Source organism: Sphaerodactylus townsendi, linkage group LG11, assembly GCF_021028975.2.
Source record: "Sphaerodactylus townsendi isolate TG3544 linkage group LG11, MPM_Stown_v2.3, whole genome shotgun sequence".
In the NCBI taxonomy this organism is placed as follows: Eukaryota; Metazoa; Chordata; class Lepidosauria; order Squamata; family Sphaerodactylidae; genus Sphaerodactylus; species Sphaerodactylus townsendi.
In genome coordinates, this window is record NC_059435.1 from 74448832 (window position 1) to 74474891 (window position 26060).

General features: G+C 50.5%; 1 protein-coding gene across 3 annotated transcripts; it reads right to left on the reverse strand.

The window, feature by feature from the left end:
• Window positions 1-608: 608 nt before the first annotated feature.
• Window positions 609-26060, reverse strand: CCDC13 (coiled-coil domain containing 13). 3 transcript variants are annotated; one of them, XM_048510385.1, is made up of 16 exons: window positions 25953-26060; window positions 23660-23889; window positions 22198-22346; window positions 19949-20091; window positions 17541-17621; window positions 16435-16545; window positions 15453-15557; window positions 12684-12845; window positions 11075-11251; window positions 9239-9445; window positions 7779-7906; window positions 7031-7105; window positions 5135-5263; window positions 4252-4406; window positions 2511-2625; window positions 609-1213 (listed from the first exon to the last, which is right to left on the reverse strand). In XM_048510385.1, exons 2-16 carry the CDS (start codon window positions 23881-23883, stop codon window positions 1054-1056), a joined length of 2121 nt encoding a protein of 706 aa, XP_048366342.1. In that variant the 5' UTR covers window positions 23884-23889; window positions 25953-26060; the 3' UTR covers window positions 609-1053. The 3 variants fall into 3 exon arrangements, with proteins under 3 accessions (XP_048366342.1, XP_048366341.1, XP_048366343.1); XM_048510384.1 differs by having other exon boundaries at window positions 7779-7909; XM_048510386.1 differs by lacking the exon at window positions 16435-16545 and having other exon boundaries at window positions 7779-7909.

Below are 26060 nucleotides of genomic sequence, written 5' to 3' on the forward strand. Positions count from 1 at the left end.
GTTGAAGGAGCAGCAGTGGCGTAGGAGGTTAAGAGCTTGTGTATCTAATCTGGAGGAACCGGGTTTGATTCCCAGCTCTGCCGCCTGAGCTGTGGAGGCTTATCTGGGGAATTGAGATTAGCCTGTACACTCCCACACACGCCAGCTGGGTGACCTTGGGCTAGTCACAGCTTCTCGGAGCCACCTACCTCACAGGGTGTTTGTTGTGAGGGGGGAAGGGCAAGGAGATTGTCAGCCCCTTTGAGTCTCCTGCAGGAGAGAAAGGGGGGATATAAATCCAAACTCTTCTTCTTCTACAGTTAACCATCACCCCCCCCCCCACCACTAACCAACTGTCCATCAAGTTATTAACAACTTTATTCATCCTTGACTAATTGTTTCACATGTAGTCAAGATCCCCACAGTGTGGCAGTTTGCTGTGTTGATCGAACTCCGTCTCCACTTGGGAAATACTGTTTTATTGGACATTCATGTTTTTTAAACATTATTGTTTATATGGCTGTTTTATGGCACGGCCCAAGCCTGAAAGGGGAGGAGCAGGAAATTGAATTTAATAAACAAACACACATCATCTGAGGAAAAACCACGGCGGAATGATGGGAAATGTCCTATATTTACAGATTTGTTTATTTTTTTTGAGCAACGTGGTTGCCTGTAAATCGGTCCTGCGGCTGGTGTCCGGGGCAACTTCGAAGGCCGACCTTACAGACTTTACACCTGGATTTAGAACACGGGACCGGTGAGCCGACGGGGACAACTCAAATATGCATCCTGATGTGTGACAACAGCTGACCTCAAACTACCGAGTTTCTGTACGTTCCTCACTGGTCAGGGTTCGCCCCCCGGGGACAAGTTAGGTCTTGTGGACAGTTTTCCTTCTCTTACAGGCAGGAGTCTGTTAACAGCAGCAGCACTTTCAATAGGATCTGAATTGGCTCTGTTTCCCACTCTCCTCTGGAAAGTCAGTTTCAGGTATAACTGGTGTCTCAAAGGAAGTCTGGGGTTTCCTGGCAATTCTTCCGCCCTTGGCAGGGCACTGTGGATGCACCTGGTTTAACTCTTCTCCTGCTTGTGCTGCCGGAGGGCCTGGAGGAAGATCTCTTTGATCTGGCCCATGGTCTCCTGGTACGCCCGGAAGTCCTCCTCTTTGATCTTCCTCAGGTTCTCCAAGGCAGCCTTCAAGCCAGCGTTCTCGTCCAGTTGGACTGTGAGTCTACAGAGACATAACCTCAGTCAGTCTTACCCGGATGTGAGACTTGGGCCCTGCGGGATTTGCTGCAATTTTGCAGGGCATTTAAGGCAGAGCTGTTCCGCCAGGCCCACGGCTGAGGGCAGCAACCGTTTTCCATCCGGTTGGCCTCCCCTCCCCATTCCCTCCCTTTTCCCTCCCCCAAACACAACTGTGTTGAAAAACTCTAGAATCAAGACAGTGACTGATCAGCTCCACACAAACACAGGACAACTATAGACTATAGCACTCAAAGGAAACAAAGACCAGGATACTTCAATTCAGATCCATCCACCTATTGACCTTGCTATCTTCATTGTTACTCCCATGCTACAGACTTCTCTGTGACTCACATGCCAGGCTACTCTATTCAGATGGCCTCACCTTTTGACCTCACAGTATATATACTCCACTTGCTTTCCATTCCTACCATCAGATCCTCTGAAGAGGTCAGCCACAGATGCAGGCGAAACGTCAGGAGAGAATGCTGCTAGAACACGGCCATACAGCCCGGGAACCACACAGCACCCCAGTGATTCCGGCCGTGAAAGCCGTCGACAATACATTGATTTTATTTATTTTATTAAATTTGACTAACGCCAGACTAGGGGGTGCCTGACATGCACTTTGACAGTGCTGTTCACTGTTGCTGAGCCATGATTTTGTTTTCTCCTTTGCCATTTTGCACCAATTTATTATTTTTGTAGAACATTTTTGGTGCCTCTTCTCTAGGAAGCTGATTGAGGCAGCGTACAACTTTTAATAAAAATAATAAACATTTTAAAAGGTGTGTATTAAAACCTACTCATCTTTGCCTTGGAGCAGCAGTGGTGTAGGAGGTTAAGAGCTCGTGTATCTAATCTGGAGGAACCGGGTTTGATTCCCAGCTCTGCCGCCTGAGCTGTGGAGGCTTATCTGGGGAATTCAGATTAGCCTGTACACTCCCACACACGCCAGCTGGGCGACCTTGGGCTAGTCACAGTTCTTCAGAGCTCTCTCAGCCCCACCTACCTTGCAGGGTGTTTGTTGTGAGGGGGGAAGGGCAAGGAGATTGTAAGCCCCTTTGAGTCTCCTACAGGAGAGAAAGGGGGGGGGGATATAAATCCAAACTCTTCTTCTTCTTGGACCCAAACACTCACAAAGACACATCCGCGCAGTTGCTATGGGGAATCCAGTCCAAAGCTTTTAGCAGAAATTGTTTATTTTCTTAGAGTTTTGCTCCCCATCTCTGAACATTAGAAACTTGATCTGTCTTAAACGGATCCAGACCAAATGGTCCTACCTTGTGGACAGGTCTTCTATTTGGGACTCCGGTGGGACTTCCGAGAGTTCAGCAGGTAGAGGATCTTGCTTCTCATTCGTACTCCAGCTGAGTCTGGTGCTGCCTGAGGGCTGACCTGAAGATGGAGAGTTGGCTCTGAAAGGGCTGACCCGTGCTTCCATGGGGGAGCAGCTCAGTGGCCTGTAGCCAGGAAGTTTTTATTGGGGGCAAATGAGTATGGGGGAGGGGTATCCATCATTATTTACTATATGGCTCCTCGTGAGGAGGGGCAGGCTCTAAGCCCTTCCCTGCAAGCCTGATGCCGTGCAGCTGGGAGAGCCATTAGGAACCTCAGAAGAGCCAAGTAATGAATCATTTGCACAAAGGAGGTGGAGGTAGAGGCTACAGTTGCAGCGTAAAAGGAGAAGTGCTCGCATTGCGGCTAGGTATGGCAGGAGGCTCTGCGAAATGGAGGCATCTGCATCCTGGGGAGGACTGAGCTTAAGTGGAGCTTAGAAAGGCCCTCCCCCACAAGCCAGCTGGGTGACCTTGGGCTAGTCACAGCTTCTCGGAGCTCTCTCGGCCCCACCTACCTCACGGCGTGTTTGTTGTGAGGGGGGAAAGGCAAGGAGATTGTAAGCCCCTTTGAGTCTCCTGCAGGAGAGAAAGGGGGATATAAATCCAAACTCTCCTCCTCCTCCTCCTCCTCCTCCTCCTCTTGCAGGATCCCAGCCTCAGTAACCAGCATTCTCTAAAGAAACACTGCCTTTCTTAAAGGCACATCTCTCAGCAGTCCCAATACTATAGAGCTGTTATTCTCTCCTCCACCCCTGCTCCCTTCCCTCCCCCCCCACTCTCTGTGCTGCTGCTGCTGCTGTGGGAGAGAGGCTTGTTTTTTAAAAAGAGGGTTTTCTGAAAAAAAAAGTTTTTTAAAGCCCTCCCCATCATCAGGGAAGGCAGAAGCAGAGCAGAGGAGGTGGGCTGGAGCCAGAAACAGACCCTGCTTGTGCTGTTCCTTGCAAAAGTCAACTCTGATTTATCGATACATTGCTATAGCGATATGAGTGTTTAGAGAAGCAAGCAAGCAAGCAAGCAAGCAAGCAAGCAAGCAAGCAAGCAAGCAAGCAAGCAAGCAAGGAAGGAAGCAAGGAAGCAAGGAAGGAAGCAAGGAAGGAAGCAAGGAAGGAAGCAAGGAAGGAAGGAAGGAAGGAAGGAAGGAAGGAAGGAAGGAAGGAAGGAAGGAAGGAAGGAAGGAAGGAAGGAAGGAAGGAAGGAAGGAAGGAAGGAAGGAAGGAAGGAAGGAAGGAAGGAAGGAAGGAAGGAAGGAAGGAAGGAAGGAAGGAAAGAGCTGGCAACATGGAAAGGAGCAAGGGGGAAGGCATGGACAGCCGTGTGAAGAGTGGGAAGGATTGAGCTAGGCAGGCTGGCTGTGGGCGAAGGAAAGGTTCTGGGCAAAGCTGTACTCATTGGAAAATCTCCTGGCTCTGGCAGCGAAACAAAATTAAATTTGTGCTAGAAGTGACCTCTCTTGCTGTAAGGAGACTAGAAAGCGAAAGCAGGGTTGGAGGAAAAATGTCCTTAAAAGAAATCTTGCTGCGACACATATTTGCCCCCGTCGCGCAGCAGGTGCCTTGTGCGTAATCGCCCACAAAGCGCAAGAGTTCTCCCTGTACCTTTGATATCAGCCGTGATTACCAGTCGAAATGCCCCATCAGGGCACCGCGGGCACTGCCCCTTCTCCCGATGCCCTCAGCCACGTTACCTGCTTTGCCCTTGGAGGGGGGCTTTGGGGCCCTGCTGTGCTTCCCAGCGTCCGTTTTCAGCGTCTCCAGCTGCTGCTCGAGAGCGACGGTCTTGCGCTGCTGCTCTTGAAGCTTCTTCTCGGCCTCCCAGACCTTCGTGCAGCTTTCATCCACCCTAGCGGTCAAGAGAGGTGGACAGAATAAAGGATAAAGGAGCACAGGAGAGCCGGGGCGGCCAGAACTTCTAAGCCAGTGTTTCCCAACCTTTCAACATCGCGGTACCCTTGACCTCGCTCTTCTATCTCAGGGTACCCCTGAGGTTCATTTGATTTTTTTTTTGCATTTTTAAGGTTTTTTTCTGGTTTTGGCCTGTAGGTGGGGGGAGTGGCAAGCAGGGGGATGGGAGGGAAGGCAGCATTGACAGCCGCGTTGTTTGTTTGCCTAAATTCGACATGGATTGGGGGGATTTAAAGGGAGAGCTCCGTTTAAATCTACCCCCCCGCCCCAATCCACACCGAATTTAGGCAAATAAAACAATGCTGTTTTTCAGTGTGGTTTAAAGGGAGCCCATGAAGCTCCCAACCCCCCCTTCAAAATCCATTTGATTCAGGTGGGGGGGGGGCAGGCGGTAGCATTGTCATGGTACCCCTGGGACGTGCTCACGGAACCCTGGTTGAGAATCACTGTTCTAAGCTCTGCCAAGCTCGGGCTAAGCTGAGTTATTCAGGCTGCCGAGACAACTGAAGTGGTTGGCAAGAGGTGTGAGCTATTTTGAAGAGAAGGAAGTAGAGGTCAGTTCCAGCATGCTGCTCTGGTGGGGGGGCAAGCATTCAACGGCCTCCTCCCCCCCTCCCCCCAGAAGCAAGGAGTTGCATTGGATTGTTCACGAGAACCGTCTCTCACCTCTTCTGCAGGACGCCCACCATTTCGACCAGCCTGTCCCGCTCCGCTTCGGCAGCTTGACAGAGAGCTCTGTACTCCGTGATTTGGACTGTCATGGCTTTCACGTCTGAGTTATCAAGCTCAAGAGGCCTAAAATTGACAGGAAGCCCTGGCTGATTTTCAGTGACTAAGTTTTATTTTGAGTATTTATATGCCTCTTGTCCAGCATTTGTTCAAGGTTACAAAGGTGCATCGGAGGGGGGGGGGGGGGATAAAACAACTACCACCAAATAATCAGGAAAGAGAAAACAATATTTAAAAACATCAATCAGCCAGTAAAACAAACAAACAAACAAACAAACAAAGCAGGCAAGAAATTGGCAGACTGGCCAATGTTTTTTCTTAAGAATAGGTGTTGGTATTTACAAGTGTCTCCACAATCCAGCTACTAAAGAGTTAACTGTTTGTGTGTGGACAAGGTGGTGAGGTCACTGCGTTATGACCTGGTCTGTTGGTCAGCTATTGGTCAGCAGGTCCCTACTGCTTACATGTTAGTAATCACGTATACCCGAGGTTATACAGTTAACTCTATTTCTCTGATTTAGCAGACCACTTGTTCCGAGCCAGGAGGCTCATCAGATAGAATTAGACAAGATGTAGCCTTAACTGTGTAGCTTGCTAGTATGGCATTTTTTGTTTTATACCTGTGTCACCCTTCCCTCTTTCTCAGCTAAGTAAATTATATTTTTATACAAAAGCAACTCAGCACCCTTGCGCATTTTTACTCTGCTGTTGCGCAACTCTGTTATTTTAAGAATCTCTTTGCCCAACAATAGGGGATCAGGTGGGATCTGGGGATCCCTGGAATTACAGCCCATCTCCAGGTGACAGAGATCCCCAGGAAATGATGGCTGCTTTGGAGGGTCGACTGTATGGTCTTGTACCCCACTGAGGACTCTGTCCTCCCCTCACCAAGCGCCACCCCAAAATCTCCAGGGGTTTCCCAACCTGGAGCAGGCAACCCTACCCCCCTGACTCTCACTGGTGCCCGGGGAGACCTGGCAACCCTACTTGATGAATCATTGAGAAATAACAGTAATTTTGGGGAGGTGGGAACACAGTTGAGATAGGACCAGTGGTGGGATCCAAAAATTTTAGTAACAGGTTCCCATGGTGGTGGGATTCAAACAGTGGCGTAGCGCCAATGGGGCTGGGCGGGGCACGACGGGGGCGTGGCCGGGCATTCCGGGGGTGGGGCATTAATAATTTCTCTGTTACTGTAAAAAACTCTTACTGCAAAAAAAAGTTCCTCATTTCCAGCTGGTGTCTTTCTGTCCATAATTTAAACTCATCATAGCAAGTCCTATCGTCTACTGCCAACAGAAACAACTACTTCTCCTCTAATTGACTGCCTGTCAAATACTTAATACTTTCAAATACTTAATTTTGTTTCTAGAAATCAAAAGAAGGATGCTTTCCTTAAACAAGGGACTTTACCATATTTCTAAGACATGTTTTTAAAACAGCCCAACAGGGAGAATGATCCCGTTTTCTACCTTCGCTAACCAGCCACATAGGAAACAACAGGACTTTATGATTTGCTGGACCCACAATAATGGAATTTCTAACGGAAAAGCAGGACCCACTAGTGCAACCCCCCCTCTCAGCACAATACCACAAACAATTAGTAACCCACTTCCCTACGGGGAACTGGTGAGGAACTCATGCTGGATCCCCAACTCTCTGGATAAGGACATTGGTGGCAAGAAAGGGGGATTTTAGCTTATTGCAAGGGTCAACAGAAATTGGAAGGGTGGAGGAGACAGAAGGAATTCCATGTTAAGTTGGCAACAGAGTTTCTGCTGCAGGCCTGCCCACGGGGGGGGTGTGGGGTGTGAGGGGTGTCTTTGCACATACCTGACAGGAGAGACAGTGGCCGAAGACGAAGTTGCAGCAGAATCCACCAGGGTGTGCCCCATGTGAGACACGATTCTGAAGAGGAGAAAGCACCACCCATGTTTCTGCAACCACGGCCATCTTTAACCCGCCTGCCCTCCTGCATCTACACACGTGACCTTCTATGGCAGAGGTGTCCAACTCTGGCGCTTCAGATGCTCATGGATTACAATTCCCATCAGCCCCTGCTGGCATGGCCAATTGATGCTTCAGATGGCGCTTCAATTGGCCACGCCAGCAGGGCTGATGGAAATTGTAGTCCATGAGCATCTGAAGCCCCAGAGTCGGACACCCCTGTTCTATGGGAAAAACTGGACTGAGGTCCCTCTAATTTGCAATTTTCATCATCAACAACAACAACAACAACAACAATAATAATAATAATTTGATTTAATATACCGCCCTATTCCCGAAGGGCTCAGGGCGGTGTACAGTATAAAGCATCATATATAAAATCATACAAATAATTTAAAACAACAGTTATATCCTAAAACAGCATAAAAACGGAAACATTAACTGAGGCCCTAGAACCAGTTTCTCTGCAGACTGGGGCCCCTTCCGCACATGCGAATTTCCGCCCCATCCAGGCGTGCGCCCGGTGCGAGGCGCACCCCCTGCCCTTCCCCCTTGTCTCTTCGCCTATGTTCTTACCAGCCATGAATGAGCTACTGGCTCTGATAGGAGACTGCAGAACACAGTACTCTCTTACCTCACAGAGGTGTTCCTTCCAATGTGATCTTCCTTCCTGGACGCTGACGTTCGGTGCTCCTCTTCCAAAGATTCTGCAGACAGCGAAGAAGCGGAATCTGATCTGCCTTCCTCCCGTCGATGGAGATGATGCTGCCAAAAAAACATCAGCCGAGTCAGAACCTTAACAACTTAGTGCTTTGGAGGCTCCCGTTCAAGACCTCACAGAACTGTAAAGCTTTTCGAGTAAGTCTCTCTCAGCCTAGCCTACTCACAGGGTCGTTGTGAGTTAAACATCTGCTGCCGTAAGCCCCTCGGACGAAAAGTAGCTGAACAACGAATACAATTTGCACTCATTTATCTACAGCAGCGGTTCTCAACCTGTGGGCCACGACCCCTTTGGGGGTCTAACGACCCTTTCACAGGGGTCGCCTAAGACTCTCTGCATCAGTGTTCTCCATCTGTAAAATGGATAAATGTTAGGGTTGGGGGTCACCACCACATGAGGAACTGTATTAAAGGGTCGCGGCATTAGGAAGGTTGAGAACCACTGATCTACAGAATAACCCTTTCTTATTGTATTTCTGTCATTAATATGTTTTGTGGCTATAACCAGTGGTGGGATCCAAAAATTTTAGTAACAGGTTCCCATGGTGGTGGGATTCAAACAGTGGCGTAGCACCAGTGGGGCTGGGTGGGGCATGACGGGGGTGAGGCCGGGCATTCTGGGGGCGGGGCATTAATAATTTCTCTGTTACTGTAAAAAACTCTTACTGCAAAAAAAAGTCCCTAATTTCCAGCTGGTATCTTTCGGTCCATAATTTAAACTCATTATAGCAAGTCCTATCGTCTACTGCCAACAGAAACAACTACTTCTCCTCTAATTGACTGCCTGTCAAATACGTAATACTTTCAAATACTTAATTTTGTTTCTAGAAATTAAAAGAAGGAGACTTTCCTTAAACAATACCATATTTCTAAAACATGTTTTTAAAACCGCTCAACAACAGGGAGAATTATCCCGTTTTCTACCTTCGCTAACCAGCCACATAGGAAACAGCAGGACTTCATGATTTTTGGACCTAATGGAATTTCTAACGGAAAAGCAGATCCAATTAGTAACCCCCTCTCGGCACACACAAATAATTAGTAACCCACTCTCGGGAACTGGTGAGAACCTGCTGGATCCCACCTCTGGCTATAACCCTTAATAAATATTTACATTGACATCTTCTAAGGACCGCCCTCGACTGGGAGTCTCTTCAAACTGCTCGCAAATGCCTGTAATGTTGGGGGATCGATCTGGCTCCGGAGTGAGACGTGGTGGGAGGAATGGATCCAGCCTTCGCTCCCTTGCCGCTTTCCCCAAGATAAACAGCCACAAGGGGGCCTCTTTGCAGGGCTCCCTGCGTGGAAGTCGGCATCGTCTGGTTTGGCCCTTCCTGAATCACGCCCCCTGCCAGTTCCTCCCACTCGGTTTACCTGCAACGGGAGCTGCCCGACCTTCTCTTCCAGCTCTCTCACCCGAGCTTCTCGCTCGGCCAACGTCTGCTTTAGCTGCTCGATGATGCAGCTCTGTTTCTGCCCCTGGACATTCAGCTGTTGCCCCAGGCTCTGGCGGCATTCCTTGTTCCTCTCTTCCTGCTGGCTCAGATTCTTCAAGATGATTTGCATTTCCTTTTGCTGGCTCTGGTGAAATGGAAAAGAAGAAGGGGAGGAGTTTGGATTTATATCCCACCTTTCTCTCCTGTAAGGAGACTCAAAGTGGCCTTTGGGCTTCTTTCCCTTCCTCTCCCCACAACAGGCACCTGGTGAGGTAGGTGGGGCTAAGATTGCTCTGACAGAACTGTGACTGACGGAATGTAGGAGCGCGGAAACACATCTGGTTCACCGGATAAGCCTCCGCCACTCAGGTGGGGAATCAAACCCGGTTCTCCAGATTAGAATCCACCTGCTCCTAACAACTGCAGCACACGAAATGCTCTACCTTGCACAGAACAGTCCTCAGACAGACAGAAAAGCAGTAACTACAGTCTAAAGCTGCTAGCAATGTGTCTTGAAGGGCAAATGGAATAAAAGGCTAGTTTTTATAGGAAAATCCATTAGCTGGGATGTGTCCCTGGAGGGGAAAGGGTCTTGTGACTCGATGGATCAAACTGAATGCCGGGTAATCAACAGACATTTTTCAACAGCTCTCTGATGCCCTGATTTCACGGCGGCTAAATTCCTGCACAGTTAAAATCACACACATGCAATTCCCTTGGGCAGAAGTCAAAACAATATCCTTACTGATAAGGAAAGGAGAACACAATACTCCCTCTACATATTCCGCGGTCCAATTTATTAGCTGATTAAGTTTGTTTACATCTGGCTATTACCAAAACCTCTACGCACGTGCACTGTTAAAAAGGACAAAGAGTTCTTACCTGGGTGGCCCAGTCTAGCCTGATCTCATCAGATCTCAGAAGCTAAGCAGTCAGTCATGGTTAGTCCTTGGATGGAAGACCACCCAGGAAGTCTAGGGGTGCTAGCAGAGGCAGGCAATGGCAAACCACCTCGGTTTGTCTCTTGCCTCTAAACCATAGGTGTCAAACTCGTGGCCCTCCAGATGTTATGGACTACAGTTCCCATCATCCCCTGCCAGCATCATGCTGGCAGGGGATGATGGGAATTGTAGTCCATAGCATCATGCTGGTAGGGGATGATGGGAACTGTAGTCCATAACATCTGGAGGGCCACGAGTTTGACACCTATGGTTTAGAAGCAAGAGACAAACCGAGGTGGTTTGCCATTGCCTCGTGGCCCTCCAGATGTTATGGACTACAGTTCCCATCATCCCCTGCCAGAATCATGCTGGGAACTGTAGTCCATAGCATCATGCTGGCAGGGGATGATGGGAACTGTAGTCCATAGCATCATGCTGGCAGGGGATGATGGGAACTGTAGTCCATAACATCTGGAGGGCCACGAGTTTGACACCTATGGTTTAGAAGCAAGAGACAAACCGAGGTGGTTTGCCATTGCCTGCCTCTGCTAGCACCCCCGGCGGGGGATGATGGGAACTGTAGTCCATAGCATCATGCTGGCAGGGGATGATGGGAACTGTAGTCCATAGCATCATGCTGGCAGGGGATGATGGGAACTGTAGTCCATAACATCTGGAGGGCCGCGAGTTTGACACCTGTGCTCTAAACCCTTGCTGGGTCACCATAAGTCGGCTGCAACTTGATGGCACATCCCGCCCCCAAGGAAAAAGAAGGTGGACGTTTATGGGTCCACAGATGGCGGCTGTTGGGCCTCCGACCGACTGTCTCGTACCATCAGAGCGTCGATCAATTCGTCATCGTGCTTCCCTTTGTCCAGCAAGGTTGAGATCTGCTCCTTCAGGGTTTTCACTTCGCTGGACAGCACCTGGTTCCTCGCTTTGGAAGCCTCCAGCTTCCTCTTCACCTCCTCGTGATCCCTCTGGAGGGTGCTGTATTCACTGGTCAGTTTCTGCCGTTACGCAAACACAGGAAGCGAAACTCCCGTTACTTGGTGACATTTTGGGAGATCTTCAGAATCGCAAGCTGCCGTGCAATTTTTGTCCCTTTGCCAGTGACTAATCTCGAAAGGCTTTCAGTGGTCGATTCCGCACTTGGGTTATCGACCTAAGTTCGAGCTGCGTTCAACCCAAGTGCTCCGCACAACCACTGGGATCGATGTGGTTTTGTATCAGCTTCTCCCTGTGTAACGGTCAAATTTCCGACTCCAGTTGGAAACCACTACTTTTTCAGGGAACCACGCTCGAACTCAGCTCGATTCCAGTAAAGTGCGGAATCTCTGGTGCCAGGAGTCCCCCATTCAGCCAATCACAGCTGAGTGTTTCGGGCATGCGTACAGCTGGCCAATCAAAAAACGCCACCTTCATCCCTCCATTCCCGTGGTGGTTTTTTTTATAACATGTGTGGGGATAGACGGAACATGGCCGTAGAACAGCAGCCAATCGGAACGGAGTGGCAAAGAGGCACAGGATGATTCCGCCCTCCGAGCTGGGATCAAGCTGGTTGCAGTGGGGAACAACAATGGCTTCGACCTAGGTCAGTACCCTTCTCAGGGAACTGGGTCAAACCCATTTTACACGTGTGCGGAATCGCCCAGTCTGTTTCTGGACATAGAGATCAGACAGGTTCATAAGGGAATGGGTGGTCCTTCAGGTATACTGGTCCCACACGATACAGGACTCTGAAGGTCAAGACCAGCACCTTGAACTATGTCCGGAAACAGACTGAAACCCAATGTAAAAGGGCCAAGACTGGAATGATATAGTCCTTACGATCCACCCCAGTAACCATTCCGGCTGCAGCATTCTGTAGCGATTGAAGGGATCCCTCCTCTGATCAAGCACATAGAAGAAGAAGAACAAGAACAAGAACAAGAAGAACAAGAACAAGAAGAACAAGAAAAAGGAAAAGGAAAAGGAAAAGAAGAAAAAGGAAAAAAGAAAAAAGAAAAAAAGAAAAAAGAAAAAGGAAAAAGAAAAAGAAGAAGAAGAAGAAGAAGAGTCGTAGTAGTAGTAGTAGTAGTAGTTTGGATTTATATCCCCCCTTTCTCTCCTGCAGGAGACTCAAAGGGGCTTACAATCTCCTTGCCCTTGCCCCCTCACAACAAACACCCTGTGAGGTAGGTGGGGCTGAGAGAGCTCCGAGAAGCTGTGACTAGCCCAAGGTCACCCAGCTGGCATTTGTGGGAGTGTGCAGGCTAATCTGAATTCCCCAGATAAGCCTCCACAGCTCAGGTGGAAGAGTGGAGAATCAAACCCGGTTCCTCCAGATTAGATACACGAGCTCTTAACCTCCTACGCCACTGCTGCTCCCGAGTTCCTGCCTCCTCCATCCAGCCCTGCCTACCTGAAACCCAAAGACCCTCCTGCCTTCCCCTTCCTCACCTCCAGGGCTTCTTTCTTTTCTCTCTCCAAGCTCCGAATCCGTTGCAGGTTCCTCTGGTCAAATTTCCTCCCCGGTTCAGTGAGAACGCAAGCGTCTTGGTCTCCATAGCTCAAGGACGGGCTGCTTTTGCTCCGGCCCAGCTGGTTCTCTAGCTCCCTGACCTGGAGCGAAAAAGGAGAGGCTACCGAGCCACGGGCTACTGAGCCACAGACAAATCCCACCTCTTGATTGCAGCTGAACCTGCTTGGTAGGATCCGGATCCGAAATGGTGGCCGGCTGCCTCTCCTCCGGTTGCTGGTGGGTGCAAATAAACTGACCCCAGGCAACAAGGCAGTTTAGCTGAAAAATACATTCCTTTGACCGAGGCTGGCTCGAGGTTTTGGCAGACCTTTCGTGGAGAATGCCATGGGTCTTACATATAATCTTATATGTATCAATGATACGGCTGGCCTCCACCCGGGCCAGAGCCTTTACAGCTCTGGCCCCGGCCTGGTGGAACGCTCTCCCACCAGCTGTCCGGGCCCTGCGGGATCTTACTGAGTTCCGCAGGGCCTGCAAGACTGAGCTGTTCCACCAGGCCTTTGGGGAGACTAGCCGTTGATGGGGGGGCCCCCTTTCCTTTCTCTTATAACATCAAGTGGCATGCGCCCCAGCCGCACTCCGCTGAGCCCCATCCTCTCCTGGTCTCCCTGAAGGCTGGCTCCCTGCAGGTGGAGGGGGGCAGGGCTAGGCGGCAGGTGGCCGCAGCACCCACCTGGGCTGCCCACTGCGGCGTCCTGCCCTCCCAGCCTCTTTGCAGGCTGGCTTCTGGGGAGGACAGAAGCTGGCCTGCAGGGGGGCAGGGCTCGATAGTGGGCGGCCGTGGTGCCCCGCCTCCCGGCCTCTTTGCAGGCCGGCTCCTGCCCTTTCCAGAACCTGTGAGGGCAGAAGCCAACCTACAGGGAGGGCAGAGTGCCACGGTGGGCACCCCCTCCCCGGGGGGCACAGGGAGCTACACGGGGGGTGGCGCGAAGAGGCGGTCATGCCCCCAGGCGCCATTTAGGCCCGGTACGCTCCTGCCCCCCCTTTATGCTCACTAGTAGGCTGTCCTTCTTGCCCACCCACCCACGTGCTCCCACCAGCCTGCGCATCCTTCCTCTCTTCTCCCACCTGTAGTCAAAGCTGCCCATGCTGCCTGCATGCCCTTTCCCTGATGGCACTGGGGGTTGGGGCACCTTGAGTCCAAACGAGAAAGGTGGACTATAAATAACGTCAATGAATCAGAACCATAGGATTGGATTTGGACAATGTTGGGACTGATAGTGAACTGCATATTTTCAATCAGATCCGCGAAAGACTGAGAGATCTGGAACATCATCGTTTCTATCCAACAAAGGCGGCTGTATGCTCTCCTCGCTCCCTCGGAATACAACCAAGTTACAGAGCAAGAGCTAAATATCTCTCATCTCTGTTATCCATTAACCAACGTCGTGCATTCATGCTAGCACGCCTCAATACTTTCCCATCAGCGGAAACCTCAGGGAGATACCTCCAGATCCCTAAACATCAGAGACTATGCCGTTGCGGATGTGGATCTATAGAAACCATAACTCATATTCTTCTGGAATACTGTCTTCACAGTAACCTGCACATGATTTTAATTCACCCTTTGTTGCTTCCAAGACTTGAGCACTCCAAGTCCCAGACCACTTGCTTTCTGCTAAGTGACTGCAATCCATCGATCACTTTGGCAGTGGCTAAATTCTTGGAAAGCATTTTAAACACCCGTATTTAAATGTTTTAAAAGTTTTCTCTTTTAAATGGAAACATACTAATAATTTATATGCCACTAAATGTTAAAATGAAATGAAAATAAATAACATCAATGAATTGGGGGTGGGGAAATCTGTAATCAGGGGTACTTCGAGATTTATTTATTTCTGCAATTTATACCCCGCCCTACACCATAGTCTCAGGGCGGCTAACAAATGGGGATGAAACTCCATTAAAACATACAAAGTTAACATCAGAATAAAAACATAGTTAAAACAATACATAAAATCAGCTAAAACCCCATTAAAAATCCCCACCCCCACCCCCCTGTGGCAGGCATCAGTGAGAGGGTAAAGAAGGCTCAGTCTAACTCCCGTCACAACTACAAAAACTAAAATACAATGAACTAAAATAAAGCTTGCTCCACCCACAGCATAACCCTCTTCAAAAGCTTTAAAAGGGGCTTGGACAGATTTATGGAGGAGAAGTCGATTTATGGCTACCAATCTTGATCCTCTTTGATCTGAGATTGCAAATGCCTTAACAGTCCAGGTGCTCGGGAACAGCAGCAGCAGCAGCAGAAGGCCATTGCTTTCACATCCTGCACGTGAGCTCCCAAAGGCACCTGGGCCACTGCGAGTAGCAGAGAGCTGGACTAGATGGACTCTGGTCTGATCCAGCTGGCTTGTTCTTATGTTATGTTCTTATGTTCTTAAAAAGTCCCACAACGGGCGATGCCCTTGTGTTGCTGCCCTTTGGCCGCTGCCTTGGGCTGCTGGTGGAACTCCAGTTGTAGCTGCCAGACCCCACCCCCTGCAGGCGTTTCCAATGGGGTGGGTGGGGAAGGACTCCCATTCCTTCCCGTGGGCAGCAGGCGGCAGTTCACCAGGTTGACTTCTGCTTGGCTGGCCGGCTAACCAACAGTGACACGTCCCCATCATAGCACCTCATTTGGCTCAGACTGCGAGCAAACTGCATTGTGCGGAAGAGGAATGAAAAGAAAGAGACGGTCTTACTTTGCCTTGCAAGACTAGAATCTGCTGGGCTCGCCCACGCCAGCTGCCGGGGTTGGACATCAGGTTCTGAACGCTGACTTCTTCTCCAACTTCACTTCCTAAAAGCTGAAAGGAAGATGTCAGTGGGAGACGTACCGAACCATATATTTTTGCACTTGAGGCTTCCGTATCGTGTTTATCCTAGGAGTTGCACTGTGCAATGCGCACATGCAGAATAATGCAGTTTCAATCCACTTTCAATGCACTTTGCAGCTGGATTTTACTGTGCGGAAGAGCAAAATCCACTTGCAAGCAATTGTGAAAGTGGATTGAAAGTGCATTATTCTGCACGTGCGGAAGAGACCTTCCAAAGCACGATCATGCTTAGCAAAGGCCCCAAGGACACTGTAAAGGAAAAGGTGTACAGAACCCACGCTTGGATTACTATTGCTAGGGCAGTGGTGGCGAACCTATGGCACGGGTGCCAGAGGTGGCACTCAGAGCCCTCTCTGTGGGCACGCACAAATAGAGTTCCCCCCCCCCCCCCCCCACACACACACATCTAGGCTGGCCTGGGCCACTGGGCTCGATTATTAGCATTACACCTAAGACCTGGTTTTGGGGAAGCAGTGTAGGCAACCCTGTTAAGCCCCACTGATTTTCATGTGAAAAACTAAAGCGCGATCCTTTACCTGGGAGTAAGCTCAGTTGCTGGCAATGGGGCTTGCTTCTGAGTAAACCTTCCTAGGGTCGTGATTCACCCGTCGAAACAGTTGCATGGTTGCTTCAAAGCAAAGCCACCGACGACCACCAAGCTTACTCCCGAGTAACGCACGCCTCGGAGCCAACTGTTTTTTCTGAACTAAAACCTCAGTATTCAGGTTAAATTGCCGGGTTGGCGCTTTGTGATAAATAAGTGGGTTTTGGGTTGCAGTCTGGGCACTCGGTCTCGAAAAGGTTCGCCATCACTGTGCCGGGGTCATCAGATGCAAGGGATCCCTACCTTCTGCACCACTTTGAGTTCTTGTTTCATGGTCTGGAGCTGGTTGCGATATTCGGATACTTTCAAGTTGGCTGCTGATAATTTGTCTTGCAAGGTCTTCACCTCTGGGCTCTTGGGATTCAAGAGAAACGGAGACGGCGGCTCGATGAGAACAGAATCTCCCGTCAAAACTAAGCCAGGCTTCAAATGGGCTCGGAAATCTGAACACTCCAGAGCAGAGCAGGCCTGCGTGGGTTGTGACCCACCCACACCAAAAGCAGGATGCACGCAGGAGCTCAGCGGTGACTCAAGAAACCTGTTGGTGCTGCCTGCCTGGGATGGCGAAAGCAGGAAAAATGTTGGGTGACCTGGCAGGGCTGTGGACCGCAGGTTGTCAGTGGGTCGTAAGTTGTGCAGTCCCACTCTGGAGACATAACTGCAATCCAAACTCCACCCAAATGCTATACCAAGGCGTGGTGTAGTGGTTAGGAGCAGCGGGCTCTAATCTGGTGAACTGGGTTCAACTCCTTGTTCCTCCACATGAAGCCCAGTGAGCTTGAGCTAGTCACGGTTCTCCCAGAACTCTCTCAGCCCCACCTACTGCACAAGGTGTCCGTTGTGGGGTAGGGAAGCCGATCGTAATTCCTAGTCCAACCCCTTACTGGCATAGAAAAATGAAGTTAGTAAATGTATGCTGAAATACCTGGGGATTCAGGCAGTTGTAAGAATGGATGTGACAGGGGCTCACACCACCTGTGGGCCTTTCCCCACTTACCTTAAGCCCCGCGCTACTTGAGGAGAGTAGCGCGGGGTCCCCCGGCACTCCCCACGAGAGGGGCGGCGACAGCGCAGCCATCCGACACTGCCGCTGTCGCGCCCCCTCAGCGCACGGCATCCCTGGTGCTCTTGCAAAGGGTGCCTTTTGATGATCCCGCACAGAGCACGAGGTCGTGGGGACGCCCGGGCTCATGGCAGGGATGCCGCGCACTGAGAGCAGCGCGCGGCATAGGGGGGATCATGCTGAGTGGGGAAATGCCCTCTGATCTGGCCCATCTGATAAGGCCCAATCTCAGGAAATAGAACTCCATCTAAAAATGTTCCTCTACAAAGCGATTATGCGTTCTTACCAAGGGCCCTTCTGCTGTTTTAAGCACAGGTTGGCCACCTTTGCCTCCGAGCGACTGGACCGTGGCCTTTGACAGATGCAACTAAAGAGGAAAAAGGAGACGCGCGCGCTTTAGGAGACGTGTTTACTGCTTGTTATTGCAATATCGAATGACAGGGAGTGGATCCTTTCCACAAGCCCCCGCAAATGGGTATGGAACAGAGATGCCACAAAGTCAAAAGAGATGCCGCACAAGTCAGGGCTTGGAATTCAACTTCAACTGACCTTTATTAGGCGGACCCACAAGAAATAGAAAACAGAGAAGAAAACAGAGCCGGGAAATCTACACGGTTCTTGAAGCAAAACTTGAAACCAGGACCAATCACATCAGGCTAGAAACGAAGAGGTGAATTAGCTTCCCTTATGATCTTATCTTGATCACCTCTAACAAAAATCCAGCTGTTTTTCAAGTTATCCCACAATCACTGTTATTCAGCAAGTGTATAGTCCCGTGGTGGCGAACCTTTGGCACTCCAGATGTTATGGACTTCAATTCCCATCAGCCCCTTCCAGCATGACTAATTGGCCATGCTGGCAGGGGCTGATGGGAATTGTAGTCCATAACATCTGGAGTGCCAAAGGTTCGCCACCACTGGTATAGTCTTTATATGCTCAGAACAACCTATTTTATTGTCGAAGGCTTTCACAGCCGGAATCACTGGGGTGCTGTGTGGTTTTCGGGCTGTATGGCCGTGTTCTAGCAGCATTCTCTCCTGACGTTTCGCCTGCATCTGTGGCTGAGGCATCTTCAGAGGATCTGATAGGTCTATCATCACAATCCCTATCAGATCCTCTGATCTATCAGATCCTCTGAAGATGCCAGCCACAGATGCAGGCGAAATGTCAGGAGAGAATGCTGCTAGAATACGGCCATACAGCCTGGAAACCATACAGCACCCCAACCTATTTTATTCCCTAGTGCTAGGGCAAGTAATGAAAGTCTAGATTAGGGGTGGTCAACCTATGGTGCTCCAGATGTTCATGGACTACAATTCCTATCAGCCCCTGCCAGCATGGCCAACTGGAACACCATAGGTTGGCTACCGCTGGTCTAGATAATGCATACCTTGGACAAGAATACATGATGTGCTCAAGGGTCTCTATGCACAGGTTCTATTTTGGAGCAGGATCTTCAATTGTCGGCCCTTGAGAATGGCAGAGGGGAATGCATCTAGCTCGAGTACTGGAATTCATTACACGTTGGCAAGGAAAAAGAATGAAGAAACAAAGCCAGGTGGTACAACCAGCCCCCAGGTTGCCCACTTGGGGGAGAAGCTGGCAATAGTCTGGGGTGCTGTGTGGTTTCCGGGCTGTATGGCCGTGTTCTAGCAGCATTCTCTCCTGACGTTTCGCCTGCATCTGTGGCTGGCATCTTCAGAGGATCTGATGGTAGGAATGGAAAGCAAGTGGAGTCAGATCCTCTGAAGATGCCAGCCACAGATGCAGGCGAAACGTCAGGAGAGAATGCTGCTAGAACACGGCCATACAGCCCGGAAACCACACAGCACCCCAGTGATTCCGGCCGTGAAAGCCTTCGACAATACATTGGCAATAGTCTGTTTCTGAAGCTGGGCATCGGCTGAAAATGAACGCGGAGAGTCACTCCCAGTCCTAGTAGAGAATTCTGGCCTGGGTTGACCAAAGAACTCTGGTGCCTAAGAACACAAGAACTAGCCTGCTGGATCAGACCAGAGTCCATCTAGTCCAGCACTCTGCTCCTCGCAGTGGCCCACCAGGTGCCTTTGGGAGCTCACGTGCAGGATGTGAAAGCAAGGGCCTTCTGCTGCTGCTGCTCCCGAGCACCTGGTCTGCTAAGGCATTTGCAATCTGTGATCAAGGAGGATCAAGATGGGTAGCCATAGACTGACTTCGCCTTAGATAGAGGTGGATGTTTGGTGTATTTAGAGTGGCAGGGGCTTTGCAAAGTCCTGGAGGGAAGAAGGCCTTCCCCAAGCCTCTCAGGAAACAAAGTCTAGGTCAGTCAATTTCAATACAGTCTACTCAGACTGGCAGCGGTTCTCCGGATTCTCAGGTAGATGGAGATACTGCACTGTAATCTGGAGAACCGGGTTTGATTCCCCGTTCTGCCACTTGAGCTGCGGAGGTTTATCTGGGGAACCAGATTAGCTTGTGCACTCCAACACATGCCAACCGGGTGACCTTGGGCTAGTCACGGTTCTTTGGAGCTCTCCCAGCCACACCCACCTCACAGGGTGTTTGTTGCTAGGGGGGGAAGGGAAAGGAAATTGTAAGCCCCTTTGAGTCTCCTTACAGGAGAGAAAGGGGGGATATAAATCCAAACTCTTCTTCTTCTGGAGATGCTGGGGGTCGAACCGGAAATATTCTGCACCCAAAGCAGAGAGAACTCACTTCCTTCTCCAGCTCTTTGATCCGGTTGTTCAGCTGCTTCACTTTAGTCTTCCCCTTTTCGGCCTCAGCAGTCAGATGACGGTTCTGTTTGGCCAACTGGACGATTTTACTGGCAGCGACGTCTCCTGGCAAGCCGCCCGTTCCTGCCAAAGACAAAGAGCATGGGAGGTGGAGGGGGGCGACAGAAAGGAAACAAGGAGGGGAAGTCCAGATTACAGAACTGTAGCTCCTGGGGGAGCTTTATTAGAAATAATAGTATTAACACTCATACAGAGTGTTTCTAACAGTCCGGCTGGACCAGTACCAGCATCCAGTAGACCTGGGCAGCCTGATCTTGTCAGATCTTGCCTGCTAACCAGGAGAGTAGTCATGTTAGTCTGCCATAGAAGAATCATAGAGTTGGAAGAGACCCCAAGGGCCATTAAGTCCAACCCCCTGCAATGCAGGAACACACAATCAAAGCACTCCTGTCGTGTGGTCATCCAGCCTCTCTTTAAAAACCTCCCAAGGAGGAGACTCCACCACACTCCAAGGTAGTGCATTCCACTGTCGAACAGCCCTGACTGTCAGGAGGTTTTTCCTGAGGTTTAGGTGGAATCTCTTTTCCTGCACCTTGAACCCATGACTCCTGGTCCTAGTCTCTGGAGCAGCAGAAGACAAGAAGACAAGCAGTGGCGTCGGAGGTTAAGAGCTCGTGTATCTAATCTGGAGGAACCGGGTTTGATTCCCCACTTTGCCACCTGAGCTGTGGAGGCTTATCTGGGGAATTCCGATTGGCCTGTGCACTCCCACACACGCCAGCTGGGTGACCTTGCGCTAGTCACAGCTTCTCGGAGCTCTCTCAGCCCCACCTACCTCACAGGGTGTTTGTTGTGAGGGGGGAAGGGCAAGGAGATTGTCAGCCCCTTTGAGTCTCCTGCAGGAGAGAAAGGGGGGATATAAATCCAAACTCTTCTTCTTCTTCTTCCCTCACCAACATGACATCCCTTCAAATATCTAAACATGGCTATCATGTCCCCCATAACCTTCTCTTCACCAAACTAAACATACCCAGCTTCCTAAGTCTCTCCACGGTTATGTTCAAATCCATTAGTGCTTTAGAAACCAGGAAGGTTTTCATGGCATAAACCTTCAAAGGTCAATACTCCCTTCATGGTATCTGATGAAAGGAGTTTTGACTCTGGAAAGCTGTTCTCCCAAAAATCTTGCTGGCCTCTAAGGTGCTCCTGGACTTGAATCCAACTGTTCCTCATCCATGACGTGAGTTTCTGCTTCCGAAGTGTAGCTGTGTTTGTCCACTGTATCTACAGCATCTAAAGTGAGCTCTGACTCATGAAAGTTCATGCTGAAATCAATACAGTTCGGTTCTAAGGGTTTCTGTACCAGGCAGCAGCGCCACCTGCTGTTAGACTTCAGGAGTATCCCATCTGTTCTGTTAGACCAGTGATGGCGAACCTTTTCGAGACCGAGTGCCAAAACTGCAACCCAAAACCCACATATTTATCGCAAAGTGCCAACACAGCAATTTAACCTGAACACTGAGGTTTTAGTTTAGAAAAAATGGTTGGCTCCAAGGCATGCGTTACTCAGGAGTAAGCTTGGTGGTAGTCGGTGGCTTTGCTTTGAAGCAACTGTGCAACTCTTCCAATCGGTGAATCACGACCCTAGGAGGGTTTACTCAGAAGCAAGCCCCATTGCCAGCAACCGAGCTTACTCCCAGGTAAAGGGTCACGCTTTAGTTCTTTGCATGAAGATCAGTGGGGTTTAACAGTGCTTAACAGGATTACCTACACTGCTTCCCCAAAACTAGGTCTTAGGTTTAATGCTAATAATCGAGCCCAGCAGCCCAGGCCAGCCTAGATGTGGGGGAGGGCACTCTGTTTGCGCGTGCCCACAGAGAGGGCTCTGAGTGCCACCTCTGGCACTCTTGCCATAGGTTCGCCACCACTGTGTTAGACCAGGGGTCTGCAACCTGCGACTCTGCAGATGTTCATGATTGGCCATGCTGGCAGGGGCTGATGGGAATTGTAGTTCAGGAACATCTGGAGAGCCAGAGGTTGCAGATCCCTGTGTTAGACAAGTTCTTTCCCATGACTTGCTCTTAAACCTGAGAGGCAGAGGCTTATCTGGTGAACCAGATGTGTTTCCACAATCCAAATTCTGCCTCGAAGAAGATGTACCCTCACTGCAGAGTGGACCACCAGTATATAATTAGCCTAAGAGTCAAGAAGAAGACCAGGGTGGCTTACCCATCAATGCCAGCCTTTCCTCCTCTATTTTCTTCTGCAGCTGTTTGATTTCAAAGTCTCGCTCTTTCAGCAGCCTGTACAACCGGCCATTTTCATCCACGGTCTCCCGGAGCTGCTGATGCAACTGTTCAATTTCATCCTCGAGCAATCTGGAAAACAAAAAAGGGGGGCAGGGGGGAGGGCGACAATCTACCATGTACGGCTGTAGCCAGTTTGGCTCCAGAATAAGGTGACCAAATTTTCACCTTTGCAACGCGGGGTGCGCCGCTGTGACAGGGCGGGAAAACGGGGAGCGCCGCAAAAGGCAGTGTGCTCCTGTGGCCGCATGCGCGCTCCTGCGCTGCCTAATCGGGAGAATTAAAAAACCCCGCGGGACGCAGGACAAATTGCTGAAAAACGTGACTGTCCCGCCAAAAGCGGGACGTCTGGTCACCTTACTCCAGAAGGAACAGTAGCCCACCCAGCAGATGCAGTGCACATAAACGGAACCTATCACAACAAGTGGCAGTTTGGTATAGTGGCTACAGCATCCAACCAGGACCTGGGAGAACCAGGTTTGAACCCCATTCTACCGTGGAAGCTGGCTGGGGGACCTTCCTTCAACCTAATCTACCTCAAAGCTTCTCAAAGTCTCACTTGAAAATGGGAGGCTTTTCGTAACTTCCTAAAGCTAACCAGAAAAGGTGCCTCACACACTTTCCCTTTCCCAAAAGATAGGAGCAGCCGCGGAGAAGGCCAAAGATCACACAAAGGTCCTGTGTACAGCGAGTTTTCAAGTTCTTCATCATTGTTTTACAGAGTCCCACCCGTGAAAGTGTGCCCATCTGACATGGATTAAAATCAGTGGTGGGATCCAAAAATTTTAGTAACAGGTTCCCATGGTGGTGGGATTCAAACTGTGGCATAGCGCCAATGGGGCTGGGCGGGGCACGACGGGGGCATGGCTGAGCTTTCTGGGGATGGGGCATTCCTGGGCAGGGCTGTGGCAAGGACACAGCTGCTGCGCCGGTCCTTGGGTGGTAAAAAAATGCACACAGGCACAGGCTGCCACGCATGCCGGTGCACCTCCTGCTAGACTGCTTCAAGTTCTGTGCGCTACTGCTGAGAGGAGGGGCATAACTAAGGCAAAGATCACGTGGCAAAATCACCAATTAGTAACCCCCTCTTGGCACACACAAAGAATTAGTAACCTACTCTCGGGAACCTGTGAGAACCTGCTGGATCCCACCTCTAATTAAAATAGAATAATATTTTGTACAGAGATGTGGCAAAGACTGCTTCTGACACAATGCAAATGATAGCATAGGGTTTCTAGCAGCGTTGGGGTCCTGTAACTCAACCGCACACCAGTGTTCAATAAGAGCATCTCTTCTCATGGTACCAGATCTGCAACATATTTGGTGACTTCTTACACTGCCTTTGAGTAGCTTTCCAGATCAACAAAGCAGAAGAGACCCTCTACCTTTTCCCAAAGTCCTCCTTTGGCACGTGACAGTCCAGCGTAGATAACGCGAGGTCGTCTGGGACTCCAAAGATGTCCTTTGGGCCATCCGTCTGGCCCTTGGTCAGATTCTGCTGCTTTTCTTTCTTTTTCTCCAATAAAATTTGCAACCGTTTCTGCTGCTGCTCCTGAAGAGTCTTTAGCTGCATTTTTAAATTTTCATTCACTTGTTCATCCGACTCCATTATTTACTTTTAAAAGAAACACGTAAGAAAACAACGGTTAGCTTCTGACAACTATGACTCAAGAAGGCTTTCTGGAACAACCTTCTAACTATATAGTGGTTAAGAATAGTAGACTCTGATCTAGAAAACTGGGTCAGTTTTCTCCCCTCCTCCACATGCAGCCTGCTGGGTGACCTTGGGCCAGTCACAGAACTCTCTCAGCCCCACCAACCTCAGGATGTGTTTCTTGCAGGGTGGGGAAAGGAAAGCGATTGTGAGCCGCGCTGATGCTCCTTAAAGGGACAGAAAAGCAAGGTATAAAAACCAGCTCTTCTTTTTCTTCTTCTCTCCTCCTGTTGCAACGCCACGCTTGTTTATTTTTATTTATTTAACACATTTATAGGCTGCTTTCCCACCCAAGCTGAGTCCCCATGGGGATGAAAATCAGACATTTTTGCACGGCTACAAGACCTAGAGAGCAGCAGTGGCGTAGGAGGTGAAGAGCTCATGTGTCTAATCTGGAGGAACCGGGTTTGATTCCCAGCTCTGCCGCCTGATCTGTGGAGGCTTATCTGGGGAATTCAGATTAGCCTGTGCGCTCCCACACACGCCAGCTGGGTGACCTTGGGCTAGTAACAGCTTCTTGGAGCTCTCTCAGCCCCACCTGCCTCACAGGGTGTTTGCTGTGAGGGGGAAGGGCAAGGAGATTGTCAGCCCCAAACTCCTCCTCCTCCTCCTCCTCCTCCTCCTCCTCCTCCTCCTCCTCCTCCTCTTCTTCTTCTTCTTCTTCTTCTTCTTCTCTTCTTCTCCTCCTCCTCCTCCTCCTCCTCCTCCTCCTCCTCCTCCTCCTCCTCCTCCTCCTCCTCCTCCTCCTCCTCCTCCTCCCACCCCCAAGGCTGAAAACAGGAATAGTGCAAGGACGGAAGCCAGGAGAAAAAAAGAATCAGTGTGTTGTAGAGGTTATTGGGTCAGACTAGGATCTGGAAGATCTGGGTTCGAATCCCCACGGCCGAGGAAGTTCACTAGGTTGGCCCAGTTGCACACTTTCCGCCTAACTAACCTACTGCGCCAGGAATTTGTTGTGTGAAAAGCGGAGAAAGAGAGGCCGAGATGATGTAAAGCTTCCCTGGTTAGTAGGCATTATAAATCATAGGTGTGTCAAGCTTCAGGCGCCCTCCCAGATGTTATAGACTACAGTTCCCATCATCCCCTGCCAGCATCATGCTGGCGAGGGATATTGCTAGTCTGGAGGAGCAGACAGTTCTAACCCTGGCTTATAAATGAAGGAAGTACAATAATAAAGATGGGGCACATTCAGCTGGGGTTGATTGATTCCATTTAGAAGACGCCAGTCCCCAAATTGGGTGGACGGGTGGGGAAGGGTGCCAGATCCAGGGTGGGGAACTCCTGCAGATTTGGGGATGGAGCCTGGGGAGGACCCTCAGAGGGGTTCGATGCCATCCAGTTCCTCATCCAAAGCGCTGCATTTCCCAGGGGAGCTGATCTCTATGGTCTGGACATGATTGGTCGTTCTGGAGGATCCCCAGGTCCCGCCTGGAGGCTGGCATCCCTGGGAGGCCAACTTTAGAAGGGTCCAGGCTGCAGTGGGGTGCAGTGCCAGACAGCCCCCTCTCCAGAGCATTGCATTTCTCCAGGGCACAAGTGTCAAACTCGCGGCCCTCCAGATGTTCATGAACTACAATTCCCATCAGCCCTTGCCAGTATAGCCAATGCTCATGTTGGGGAGAGGACCCTGATGGGGTGATTATGGTCATGGCCCCAGGCGGAGCCACCCGAGGTTCTGACCCACCCTACTCAGGAGCAACTGACCACCCGCGGTGGGGGGAGAGGACCTGTGACCCCAGGGGGTGGCCAGCTCCCGCCTGGAGGTTGGCATCCCTAGCACCCTTCCCCCTTTGCAACGCCAATCGCACGTGCAGTCAGTGGGAGGGGAAGTCAGCTGATCCCCAAAAGGAGGGCGGGGGTGCAAGCAGACACCCCACCCAAAAGCAGAGGGGGGCGGCCACCCCACCCCCAAAGCGCTTCTAGCCCCCCCCTCCCTGCCCTGCCCCACACCCAGCCCCACTCACCCCCCTTGCCGGCGGCCTGGTCTGGCCACGCAAGGCCGAGGCCTCTCCTGGCCTGGCCTCCGAGCAGGAACGCGGTCGCCGGGGCAACCGTCGCCATGGAGACGCCGC